The sequence below is a fragment of the Dryas octopetala genome, chromosome 3 (assembly GCF_963921425.1).
Source record: "Dryas octopetala chromosome 3, drDryOcto1.1, whole genome shotgun sequence".
Classification (NCBI taxonomy): domain Eukaryota; kingdom Viridiplantae; phylum Streptophyta; class Magnoliopsida; order Rosales; family Rosaceae; genus Dryas; species Dryas octopetala.
In genome coordinates this window covers 4,673,022-4,687,477 of record NC_141368.1, presented here as the reverse complement: position 1 = coordinate 4,687,477, position 14,456 = coordinate 4,673,022, and the positions used below count along the sequence as shown (strand labels likewise).

Sequence of the window (14,456 nt, the reverse complement as noted above, 5' to 3'; positions counted from 1 at the left end):
GGTGGAGAGGGGGTGGGGTTGCGCCGGCGGCGGAGAGGGGTGGCTGGCCAAAATCTGGAAAATGGGCATGCAGGGGCAAAATGGGCAAAAATGGGCAAAATTTTAGGGGGGTGGTCAACTCAGCACAATAGGGTGGTCTGAATAGCCCCCCCCTATTAATTTTCTATATATATATCTATGTATAATATATTTAATTTGTTTTATTATAGAAGATTAAATTAATTTACCTTTTTAAAATTTATTAGATGAATTATGCACCCGATTGCCCAGCTTGGATTATAGGAAATGGGTTGACATTGACTTTTGGAACCAAGACTACAACAAGCATGGAAGTTGCACAGATAATTATATGACACAGGTAGAATATTTCACCAAAGCCTATGATATGTGGAAACACTTTGAGGCAGGAAATTTTTTTTCAAATGCGATCAATGCATGGGGCCATCCTTTTAGGGTTTGATTATTCATATACTACACTTGAAAACGCCATTCAGCATTATGTTCAAGCAATTCCACTAATTAGATGCAAAGTGATAACATATAATTTTAAACCGTTATACCTATTATCCGAGATTATCATTTGTTTGGATGCTACGGAAAACAGAGTAATTGATTGTGTATATAGACAATCAAATTGCTGGAATCAGCAAATACTATATGTATAGTTTTACCTACTCCAGAAGAATCATCAGTTTAATTGTTTTGCATTAATTTTTTGTTATTTGATCATTTTAGTTGTTTTACCTATCATTCCAAAAGATTTTATCTTCTCAGCATCACTTAGATTGGTTTCATTGAACATGATGACTTACTCTTGTTTGAACTTATATTATATTTAATTCACAAAAACAGCCCCAAGTTGGTAAAAAACCCACCCTGATGCCAAGCAAACCCACAAGAAAACAAGCAGCTAACATAGTGTTTTTAAAAATATATATTACAAAAAACAATATCATCGTGAAAAAAATACCACATGCTTACGGGATTCACCCAAAATAAGATAGTATAGCTGGAGGCATTCATACCCTGTATGCTGGTTATGTAAGGGTTGAAGGGATGGTTAGAGAGGTTGTTATGATCACAAATACCTTACAACTTGAAGGAAAGAAAGGAAGGATTTCGCGTGGGGTGTAGAGAGTAATTTTTCAGATTTTGGATTTATGAATTTCAATTTATTTTGGTTGTGTTTTCTTCGACTTTAATTGAAGTACAAGTTTTATTTTATTATTTATTAGTCATAATCATAGAAACTGATTTGGAGTGTTAGAATCGAAGAAAATTGAAGTTGGAGGGAATTTGCAAAATCTAGAAATTTTCTGGGGAAGTTGACAGTTTTCGAATATCTTTCTTTGAGACCGATTATCTGGAGTTTTAGAGGTTCTATTTAAGGTAACTTTAAATGGTTGTAAAAAGGAGATGCAGAGCTTTAAAAAAAGTATAATGTTGTTGATTTTGGTGGAGATTTGATAGGGTAACAGTCGAGCCAAAGTTGAGAAACAAATCTGGAATTTCTAGAAAAACAGGGGAAAAATACATGTTGAAGATGATGAACAGTGCCGTAGTGTATTTTTGATTCTGAGTCTATTGGTGGCCTTTGTTTTGCAATCCGAGACCTTTAACTTAGCAAGTTCACTATCCACACTAGGATTAGAGAGTAAGCAAATTTTTATTCATTATTTAATTGTGAGTTTTTGTTATTTTTTTGTACGAGATTAGGCTCAGAGGACGACCGAGACGCACAAGACTTTTTAAAGTAGTTGAGTAACATATGAATTTATAACATTATGTTGTGTTGTGACGGTCACAAAATTTGTTTGTGTAATACATAGTGTTAGGACGGCATGAAAAAATTTCAAAAAAGAGTGATGTTTACTTTACTTAATGTCGAGGGGTTAATTAAAAATATCTTTCTTATGGGTCCCATGGAATTCATTTTAGAATTAATTATCATTTATTATGAATGTTGCTATTTGCACGTTTTTTTTTCACACCCTTCTTAAAAAAAAAAAAAAAACCTAAGGAAAAAGACCTTATACCCCATCTCTTTTTCTTTTTGCACACCCCTCCTAAACAAAAAAAAAAAAAAAGGAAAAAAAAACACACCCAACACTTAAACACCCCTCCCTCACCCCGACCACCTCCCTCCCCACCTCTCCTCTCTCCAACACACATCCTATCCCCGACCACGCCGATCAGCCCACCACCGCCAGTGACAACCCCACCCCCTCCCTGCCCCTCTCTCCTTTTTCCCTGAGTCTCACCCATCTGGTACTTATTGTTGATTTTCAAATTAAAATTTTCTTTTTTAAGATTCTTCAGGGAAAATCGTGTTTTGATTCGTATATTGCAATTTTCATTTGCATTTCGAAAAACGGGTCTGATTAATTAGAGTTTTTGTTGGTTTCTCATTAGGATATCAACTCATTATAGGTGTCAATGGAGATGAGTAGCAACACCTGCAATTCCAAGACACTAAGCCCTTTGAAGATGCTTTTGTGCTTGATAGCCCATTAAAGGAGGGAGGGAGAGGGAGAGAGAGAGAGAGAGAGAGAGAGAGAGAGAGAGAGAGAGAGAGAGAGAGAGAGAGAGAGAGAGAGAGAGAAGAGGGGCTGGGTTGGGTTTCGGGGAGAGAGAAAGAGGAGGGAGAAGAGGGGTTGGGAGGCGGTGGGGAAAGAGGAGCCGTAGAGGGCTCGGGAGGGGAGGTGGTCGGGGTAGGGGGAAGAAGAAGAAGAAGAAAAAGAAGAGATGGGGATGGGGTGTGTAGGCGAGGGAAGGAGAAAGAGATGGAAAGATGGGAAGGGCAATGTGGTCTTTTCCCTTGGGTTTTTTTTTAGAAAGGATGTGCAAAAGAAAAAAAAAAGTGTACAAATAACAGCACTCTTTATTATTGAGATCATTACGTTTTCCTTTCATATTATACCTTTTCTTCTGTTGATTTGGGTAAGGATAAGATGGTCAAATCACATGAAATTGAACAAAGGAAAGTTTGTATGGCCAAAAAAAAAAAAACAAAGGAAAGTTTGTGTTTTTTCATTGTAGTAAGAAAAAAGGTTAAAAGTGAAAAAGTAACACACACCGAACCGAATATTATGTCTGCTTGAAGCCTTGGAAGCATATTCGGAATTTGATTCAAATTAACAAAATTCATTCTTCCTGAGAAGCATAAACAAATTACACTTGTACACATTTAACTTTCAGGTGCTGAATGAAATCAGTTGTGTTGTTTGGGTCCTGCTTAAATCAACTTTGTAATCAAATTTGGACCACAGTTAAGCTTTTGGAGCTCGTGTGCAAGGTCAAAAGCCCAAACCAGAGTCTGAGCATAAACTACGTCCAGGTTATGAAATCCTAAATTTGTGTCCCAAGTCTAGAGTCTAGACTGTCCAGTGTCCGGAATCGATTTAGAGACTAAAATAAATTGCAGGAATATAATGTTCATTTCTTACCTCTACTTTGAAACTAGAAAATTAAATATAAATAAAAGTTATTTGTATCATTTCAATTGACCACCTAGTGCACTATTTCTCTAAAAGAAGTGGAATCCACATTAAAAATATTGTACACTAAATAATCAATTGAGATGGTACAAATAGAGATTGTCCATTCCATTCTAATGTTGATTCCATTCCATCAAATCAAACATCATTTTAAGTTTAAAATTTCAAAACATCAAATTTCCTGGTATAAATGTGGTCCTAAGATTTAACAAAAAATGGATGATAGTCATAAACTTTGTTTTTAGAAGTCAAATCCATTAACTGGCCAAAAATATTCAAATCTGTTTAATGTGAATCCATTTTCTTTTAATTTGAGTAAACCAAGCCAACTCAAGGGATTGTCAATTGTTGTCCAAAAGCATGATTAGCAAATACCATGTGCACTCATTTCGTGCTTTATATATGCTTCAGGCAAACCTAAAAATTGACTATATAAGCTGGGTAACAAGAGAAGCAAAATGTTCAAAATTTCATCCAGTTGGTTGTCTTCTAAACGATGAAGATATATATGATTTAAGCTAGTTTGGTTAAAATTACAAGTGCATAAAGCTGCATTGTCAATGAGAGACATCTCTTGTCAGGGGACACTATAATTAGAGCTCTTTCTGTTCCAACCGGCATCCCATCAATTGGGGTATGAAGTGGTTTCCTGTTACTTGCTCTTCTTTGGTTCTCTCTGGTAATCATTAATTAGTGCTTCCATCCTTGGTGAACCTGAAATGTTACCAAAATTCCATCATTAATCAAGAGATTTTGCTCATATTGATTAATCTCACTTATAAAATGTAAGAACAATCATTTTTTATAACCATGCTAGATTTGAGTGCAGCCTGTGGGGTTTAACAGAAAAATAGTTCAGGAAGGAGTGCTAGGAAAGGCAAAGAGTACCATAGACGGCTGATGTCTAGGGTTATATTCTAAATGGTAAATACTAACAAGACAAAGAAACCATATGATCATATAAACCAACTGAGACAAAAAGAAAACAGAGACTGAGGGGTAACCCATATATGTGAGAAAGGCAAGAGTAATTTTATACGGTCTTTATCAAAATTAATTCTTGCTGCCAACAGGTCAAACATGTTGTCTCAACCAGAGAAAAGAAAAGCCAAAAGCAATCATCACTCATCAGTCTCGCACACATAACACATATGTAAAGTTACCAGCTTAATTGGCAAAAACAAACCCCCTCCACCCCCCAAAAAAAAGAAAAAAAGAAAGAAAAACCCTTAGCTTAATAAGGGTTTGACAAGAGACTCTTCTTATTCCACCCCAACCACTAAAAGACTCCAGCTTCTGCAAGATATTATTTTACTGAGAATACAAGATTTGAGCTTAATATCGAAGACATCTCCCAAATGCAAAATGTATATATACCTCACCTGACGACATCTCAGTTCTGGTCATTTAAGAAGAGTTGGGATACATTTCATCACAGAACAAGTAGAAATAATAAACTTTCATAAAAAAATATTAGGGTCTTTCAAATTTGAATACTTGAGCAAGATATATCCGAAGATTGTACCACTACACAATTTGGTAGCTTAATGCATGCATATATAGACAAATAAAATGGACAGGCACACACAAATCACACCCCGGCCAATCCACAATTAGATTATCAGCATATAGTACAAGAGAAACATACTACGGGAGGATAAGTAAAGAGGATGGCATTCTTCTCCTTTGTGAAGATGATAAGCTGCAAAAGCACATTAAAGACTATATACTTGCCAGAGTCAAGGATCAAACTCACTCAAAACTCAAATCATATCAAATTTTAAAGCAATTTAATCATTCAACCGGAAATTAACAGTAATCAGATGAAGATAAAAACACAAACACAAAAACAAAGAAATAGTGTCATATAGAAGAGGATATAGGACGATGCAGAGAATGAGAAAGTTAAGCTAAATCAAGAGATTTTGGCCATTAAACCTGCAATTTCATAACTACGTACCTTCAGACACCAATCCTAGTGATCATGCTATGTATAGAAACTAAGCTATGCTTGAAGCATATGCCAAACTTATAATCATTTCAATGCAAGAAAGAATTAATGTATTAAATTAGAGATCATACAAACTAATTAGTATATAACCTAGTAAAAAAAAAATATATATATCCCATAGGCACAACCAAGCATGTAAAAATACCACGAAACATCTATAATATGCACGTACAATACTACTTTTCTGAATAACAAAAACTACAATGTCAACCTCCTTAATGTACATATTACATCATTGCCAATAAAAAAAAATGTACATCTTACATCAAGTTTTTTGATAGAAACACAATAAGAACTATATATTGCTAGCTAGAATTGTCTATCGCCTCTCTCAAGCTTGTCGCCTTGTTGCCACCCGAGATTGAAACAATACTATTCACATAAACAACAGCTGCACAATCATCATTTGGCACGGTTTGATTAGTAAGATAGTTAAGCTTTTTGGTATCGAGGTTATAGGAGACTATACGTCTATATTCGTCAACCATAAGAATCTCATCAGTCTTCCAAAATGTCAATGACTGCTCAGTGATGAGCTCAAAAGTCAGGTGTTTTGTCCAAGAACCCTTAGGACTGCCAAATTCATCCATCACCCATATTTCAAAAGATGCATCATTTGGAACAAAAAGAGCAACAGATTCATTCCACACTAGAAGGCGCATGCCAAAAGGCCTAAAACAATCCTCATCCTCTAAGGAATCATATAAACTTTCTGGTAACAACATATCATAAAATTCCTCTTTACCTGTATCAAACAAAATGATCACGTCCCTAATGATTGCCTCCTCCCTTTTGTAAAAGGCATCCATTGTCTCATGTTGCTCATGTCCCAACCAATAACACATTCCCTTGAAGTAGATCTGGAATTTTTCAGGCCTAAGGACAGTAGTTTCGGTTCCTAAAGAATCAGTGTTGATCTCTCGCCAAGAATCCGTGCCCAGGGTGTATATTGCTGCTTTGGGAGTATCACAAATTTTAGGGTCACGACCACAGATGCGTTTCCAACCAGAAAATCCAATATTAATAACTTGGTAATCTTTAGACTTAGGATCATAGCCAAATCCCAGAGCATTTGTGAACTCTTCGTTAGGGAAGAATAATGGTGGGTATGGTGGGCAGGGAAGAAGTTTGAATTCCTGAATAGCTGGATTCCATAAAACCACGACCTTAGAATCGTCTAGAACTAGACAAATGATCCCATCACAATGGCCTATCATAATAACGGAGTCCCATGCTGGACTTATATCAAGAGGAAATTCGATGTCCTCTACACCAGAAAGAAAGCTATGCTCATGACCATTCTCGTTATTATTGCAAAGTTTAAGCATTGAGAAGGTATGTTTACAGACCAACCGCTTCAACAAGACATATGTTGAGAGATTATTGTGCATGGAATTGGAGAGGTGCTTGGCTACAAACCTGGGACTGCTGATCATAGCACACCACCGTTTCGAGACACACTTGAATCGCATCAGAGCTTTGGGAGGCAGACATGATAGGATTTGCACCAACATGTCTTCTCCAATTTTGCAGTACATGTGTCGTTTCTCTGCTATATATCTATTACCCACAAAACCCTAGGATCTTAGGCTTGCTCTCTACCGTGTAGAAAAAAAGGTTTGTATAATTAATGTTCCACATAAGTTTTAGTATTTATAGGAGTGCAACTCCTGTTTACACGAGGAATTTTAATTACACAACGTTTCCTAATTACAAAAGATAAAGAAAAAGAAGACGCTATCAGTTTCAAGGAGGGAATTACAGGACTCAGCCTCCACCTCATCAACCGATTAATTGAGCCCTAAGTCATTTTTGCCCACCCAGGGCTTATTCTCAAATTATTCCATTGAGAATAATATATATATATATATATATATATATATATGAAGTGACAAAATTAATTTGCATGAGCTACCTAATTCGTCGTTATTGACCTCTGCTCTTCTCACTCACTCCAAATTTGCATGAATTAGTTTATATATGCCTCAATTATTTAGCTCATGATCCATATATCATCGGATATTAAAGTTCATTCTCGTCTTCTTCTTTTTTTCGGGTGCGTGCGAATCCCATAAGCATTTGATAATTTTTTTTTTTTTTTTAACATTGATATTGTTTTTTGTAATCTTTTTAAAAACACTAGGCTGGTTAATTAGCTGCTTGTTTTCTTGTGGGTTTGCTTGGCACCAGTGTGTGTTTTTTACCAACTTGGGGCTGTTTTTTGTGAATTAAATATAATATAAGTTCAAACAAGAGTAAGTCGATCATCATGTTCAATGAAACCACTCCAAGTGATGCTGAGAATATAAAATCTTTTGGAATGATAGGTAAAACAATTAAAATGATCAAACAACAAAAAATTTAATGCAAAACAATTAAACTGATGATTCTTTTATAGTAGGTAAAACTATACATATAGTATTTGCTGATTCCAGCAATTTGATTGTCTATATACACAATCGATTACTCTGTTTCCCGTAGCATCCAAACAAATGATGACCTCAGATAATAGGTATAACGGTTGAAAATTATATGTTATCACCTTGCATCTGATCAGTGGAATTGCTTGAACATGATGCTGAATGGCGTTGGCAAGTGTGGTATATGAATAATCAAACCCTGTAAGGATGGCCCCATTGATCGCATTTGAAAAAAGGTTTCCTGCCTCAAAGCGGCTCCACAGATCATAGGCTTTGGTGAAATATTCTACCTGTGTCATATAATTATCTGTGCAACTTCCATGCTTGTCGTACTCTTGGTTCCAAAAGTCAATGTCCCGTTTCCTATAATCCAAGCTGGGCATTGCGTTGCGCAGACCAGCGGGTGCATAATTCATCTAATAAATTTTAATAAGGTAAATTAATTTAATCTTCTTTAATAAAACAAATTAAATATATTATACATAGATATATATATATATTGATAATACCTGATTACTAATAAATGCTCCATTATCGCATCCTATAGGTGCTTGACTATAGTTTCTCGGCCAAATGCCATGTACGGTAAAGTACAGCGGCACAATTTCGGGGCAATGTACAGACTGTGCACAGAAGGAAGTCGGCAACTGCATAACGAACTGCAGGTACTCGTAGGGCTTATGAGCCATAGTCAGCCCAATTATAATTTGCATGAATGCACACAAAAATAAAATGGAAGCCATATATGCTAGGACTAGTATATCTATCTGATGGTTTATGAGCTAGAATGCATGCATATATATATATAGCCAGCCATTGTCATGGAGGCTTGGAGTAAGTGAGAATTAGGAAGCCAGCCATTGTCAAGTTTCTTGACTAATTGTTGGTTTTGTTGTGGTTGAACCTTTGGTACATGCATGCAAGAAATATGAACAATCAGGCTAGTCAACCATAATTAATCTAGCTTGTAGCCTTTCAGGAATTGCATCAGCAACAGGTGAGTGATCCTAGACTTTCTATTTTGGAATCTCGTGAGAAATCTTCAATAGAGCCTATGTAACTTCTTGTGACATATACTGATCGAGGGTGGTTGTTTTTGTCATGAAAGTCAAAGTTTTTATAAATGTCAGTATCAACCTTGATACTTGGTTGTGATGCTTTTTTTTGCCCCTATTCTAGTATTATACATTTTTCCTTCACTATTTTTCACTATTTTCTATTGGATCTACTTTATTGTGTTGTTGAGATACCCCTAACCTGAACTATTGCATTCAGAGCTAACTAAAACAGTGCTGTTAAATCAACCAATCTGCTGGTTGAATTAATTAATTAAGTGTTTTTAATTAGAAATGTCAAGATTTCATAGAAGTTAATGTACAGCTGTTTACTATGCTGGTTATGTGAGGGTTGAAGGGGTGATTAGAGAGGTTGTTATGATCACAAATACCTTATAACTTGAAGGAAAGAAAGAAAGGATTTCGCGTGGGGTGTAGAGAGTAATTTTCAGACTTTGGGTTTATGAATTTCAATTGATTTGGTTGTGTTTTCTTCATACTTTAATTGAAGTACAAGTTTTATTTTATCATCTATTAGTCATAGAAACTGATTTGGAGTGTTAGAATCAAAGAAAATTAAAGTTGAAGGAAGTTTGAAAAATCTGAAAATTTTCTGGAGAAGTTGATAGTTTTCGGGTACCTTACTTTGGGGTCGATTATCTGGAGTTTTGGAGGTCCGATTTGAGGTATCTTTAAATGGTTATAAAGAGGAGATACAGAGCTTTAAAAAAAGTATAATATTGTTGATTTTGATAGAGATTTGATAGGGTAACAGTCGAGCCAAAGTTGAGAAACAAATCTGGAATTTTTGAAAAAACAGGGGAAAAAGGTTGAAGATGATGAACAGTGCTGCAGCCACCCTCACTCGCACCACCGGTGCGTGGCGGAGGCATACGGCGGCTCCGGTCGCCGGGGAAAGTCCCTCCCCACTCTATTTTCGTTTCCGAGTCCATTGGTAGCCTCCGTTTTGCAATCCATCAAGTGCTAAAACCTGACTTTATGAGCTAGGTAACAAAAGAAGCTAAGTGTTCAAAATTTCATCGATTCATCCAGTGCTTGTGAACGACCCATGCATGAACAATTGGCAACTGAATAAAATTTACATATATTTACCAAGTACAAAATTTCAATATGGGAACTATGTGATAAGTAACACAGTTTTGCTCATATTCATTATTCTCACTTCTAAAATTTTGGGACAATCATGTTTTATATCCCATGTAAGATTTGAGTGTAGCCTGCGGTGTTTAAACAAAAAGGAGTTCAGGAAAGAGTACTAGGAAAGACAGAGAGTACCATAGACGGCTGATGTCTAGGGTTAGATTCTAAATAGTAAATATTAACAAGACAAAGAAACTATATGATCATATAATGATCATGGTATGTATAGAAACTAAGCTATGCTTGAAGCATATGTCAAACTTATAATCATTTCAACGCAAGAAAAAACGTATGCTTACTAAATTAGAGATCATACAAAATAACCTAGTAAAAAAAACAGCATTGGAATTACTTTAGAATGAAATCACCATTGACTAGAATTTAGTTCAGGTCCAACAATGGAGAAGAGACATATCCCTGCATAGGCACAACGCAGCTTGTAAAATACCATGAAACATCTATAATTTGCAAGTACAATTCTACTTTTCTAGACAACAAAAACTACAATTTCAACATCCTTAATGATACATATTTCATCAAGGTTTTTGATAGAAAACACAATAAGCACTTATATAATATATATTGCTAGAATTGTCTATCTCCTCACTTAAGCTTGTTTTGTTGCCACCCAAGATTGAAATTAACAATAGTATTCACATAAACAACAGCTGCACAATTATCATTTGGCACGCTTAGAATAGGAAGATAGTTACGCTTTTTGGTATCGAGGTTATAGGAGAATATACGTCCATATTTGTCAGCCATAAGAATCTCATCACTATTCCAAAATGCCAATGGCTTCTCAGTGAGCTCAAAAGTCAAGTGTTTTGTCCAAGCACTCTTATGATCACCAAATTCATCCATTACCCATATTCCAAAAGATGCCTTATGTGGACCATAATTAAGTAGTTGACTAGTATGCATTCCAAGAAGAGCAATAGATTCATTCCACACTAGAAGGCGCATGTCATAACAATCTACTACGGGATCATTTAAACTTTCCGGTAACAACATATCATGAAATTCCTCTTCACCTGTATCAAACAAAATGATCACGTCCCTAATGATTTCCTCCTCCAATTCGCGAAAGCAATCCATTTCCTTATGTTGCTCACGTCCCAACCAATAGCACATTCCCTTGAAGTACATCTGGAATTTGTCAGGCCTAAAAATAGTTGTTTCGGTTTCTAAAGAATCATTCTTGATCTCTCGCCAAGAATCAGTGCCCAGGGTGTATATTGCTGCTTTGGGAGTATCATAAATTTCATACCCATCACCACAGGGGTCTAACCAACCAGAAAATCCAATATTAATAACTTTGTAATCTTTAGACTTAGGATCATAGCCAAATCCCAAAGCTTTTATGAAGTCATGACATCTAGGAGGGCGAGGAAGAAGTTTGAATTCATGAATAGCTGGATTCCATAAAACCACCTTCTTAGAATCGTGTAGAACTAGACAAATGATCCCATTACAATGGCCTATCATAGTACCCCTACACTCTGGACTTATATCAAGAGGAAATTCGATGTCCTCTGCACCAGAAAGAAAGCTATGCTCATGACCATCCTCATTATCATTGCAAAGTTTAAGCAATGAGAAAACAATATCAGTGCTGGTATCCTTAATCTTTTTTTAACAAGACATAAGTTGAGAGATTATTGCACATGGAATTGGAGAGGTGCTTGGCTACAAACCTGGGACTGCTGATCATACCACACCACCGTTTAGAGACACACTTGAATCGCATCAGAGCTTTGGGAGGCAGACATGATAGGATTTGCACCAACATGTCTTCTCCAAATTTGCAGTACATTGTCATTCTCTGCTATCAACCTCGATTACCTAATTCCCTAGGATCTTAGCCAGGCTTTCTCTGTACCGTGTACAATAAAAGTGTTGTATAATGTTGTAATATGTATACACATAAGTTTAGTATTTATAGGAGTGCAAACCCCGGCCTGTTTGCATACGGAATATTAATTAATTACACAAGGTTTCCTAATTACAAAAGGTAAGGAAAAGGAAGAGGCTATCAGTTTCAAAGGAGGGAAGACATGACTCAGCCTCCATCTCATCAACCGATTGATCAACCGGTCTTGGACTCTTTGTCATGGGCTTTCAGATTTTAGCTAGGCTTAATAGGCTTATCCTTAATTTCTTGGGCCTCTAGTTTTATTGTTTAACTTCTAATTAAGCATCAATATTAATGTACTACGAATACTAGCATAAAAAATTGAGTTCGTAATTTTTTCTATACATCAAAGATTATACCACATTATTTGTTCCGATGATAATATATTTGGATTAAATTACACAAACATGTCTTAAAATTTAGGGCATTTTTTAATTAAATCTTCTAGTCTCACAAATTTTAAAAATTACAATTTAATGATTTGAGGTATAATCTTAGTTAACCAAACATCCTTTCCACTAATTTACAATTAATCAAATGTTGCCATTCAATAACAACAATTCAAAATTATAATATTTAACAACTCAAATAACATACTCCCAATAATCATACAAAATTAAAAACACTTTATTCGATCATGAGATTAATTTAGGAAAATTTCATTAAATAACTCATTTTAATACAACTCTAACTTTTTTAATCCTCTCCTCCCAACTTTATCTTGGACAAAAATTCTCTTTTGGTAGCCACTTTGTCGACTAAAAAATTGATTTTAGCAAAAATGTAAAAAAAAAAATGATAAATATGATAAATTGTCTATAGCATCATCTAAAGTGGTTGCAACACTATTTGTTGAACATGTATTGACCATGTGTTGACTATTTGTCGATACTCAAATTTCAAATCTGAAACAACAAACTCAAGTCGAAATTTCAGATCTAAAACAGCAAATCCATATCAAAATTTCATATCTTAGGTGCTAGAAAGAGAGATCAGTGGCCATGAAACAATAGTCCACAGCTTCATGGCCAATAAAAAACTGTAGTGGATCCTTGTGGAGCATCTCGGCATCTCGGCCATGTATACAATAAAAGGGGTGATTGATCCTTGTGGCCAATTAGTGGAGCCTTGTGGGCATCTCGGCATCTCAGCTTCATTTCCGGCGATGATATTGGCTTGATTTCCGTTTTTTTGTTAGATAACATTTTGTAGCCCAACTTTTTGTATGTAATCTTTCCCCCATATTATATATATACGCAAAAAATAAAACCATTGATAATTTATTCTCATAGTTTTCTTTGTTTTAACTTTTAAGAACCATACCGAAGAGCCAATTTTTTTAAATAATACTTCTGTATTAAATCAAACTAGAAACTTAATATTTAAGAGCTAGGTATTACATAAAGAGTTGAAGACAATTGATGATGATGATTAGTGCAACAAATGTGTAAACCATAGTATTCCGACAATAATTTTTTAACATGCTCATATTAAATAAACTGTAATTGTAAATATGTATATGAATTGACAAAATTCTTATGAATATAGTTTGGGTGTAGTGTCATTTAAAGAATATGTCCATTTATACTAATTATATGAGGATTTAACATATGTATATGTACACAACTTGATAATTTCATACCTTTTTTTTTTTTTTTCTATAATGGAAAATGGTTAAAAAAAAAAAAAAACACTTTTAGATACTATTAAAATTATTTGGTGAGATATTGGTGAGAACTAAATATTTATATTTCAGCCCCCCAAGCATAATCTTGGAATCTCGGCTCCCAGTAAAACATTATACTGCCTTGACATCTTCGCTAAGTGATATTGTAATGTCATCTTCACTTTCAGTTCAAGGTGATACAGCCAGGACATTTTGGCTCTCAGCTAGGACATCTGGACTCTTAGCCATTTCAAGCATTTGAGAGAGCTTTTTCTCTGCCTCCGATACATTTTTCTCTTAGCAATGCGCGCTGAAAAACCAAAAAGAATGCATGAATTAGTTTATATATATATGCCTCAATATTGTAGCTCATGATCGATATATATTATTGGATATTAAAATCCATTCTCCTTTTTGTTTTTTGGCCATGTAGTACCTACCTTCATTCAATTAAAAAAGTAACTTTTGCAGCAGCTATCTCTAATCATCATCAAGTCCAAGCTTAGACCTAAGTTTACTTCTTTAATTAGGTTGGGGCATTTGAGCGCAATTACAATTAAGATTTCTATTAAGTTTTTTTATGAATGTCTCGAGCTATATCTCTTATTTTTTGCAAATCCCGTTAGCATTTGATACATATATATTTTTTTTTCTTTTTTTACATTGATATTGTTTTCTGTAATCTTATTAAAAACACTAGGTTAGCTGCTTGTTTTCTTGTGGGTTTGCTT

At 35.1% G+C, this 14,456-nt stretch overlaps 1 protein-coding gene and 1 pseudogene across 1 annotated transcript; both read right to left on the bottom strand.

Moving 5' to 3' along the window:
- Positions 1-5,813: 5,813 nt before the first annotated feature.
- Positions 5,814-7,046, bottom strand: LOC147289890 (F-box/kelch-repeat protein At3g06240-like). The gene has a single exon (XM_086234922.1). It carries the CDS (start codon positions 7,044-7,046, stop codon positions 5,814-5,816), a length of 1,233 nt encoding a protein of 410 aa, XP_086091048.1.
- Positions 7,047-10,680: 3,634 nt separating this feature from the next.
- Positions 10,681-11,966, bottom strand: LOC147289889 (F-box/kelch-repeat protein At3g06240-like; annotated as a pseudogene).
- Between the last annotated feature and the right edge of the window lie 2,490 nt (positions 11,967-14,456).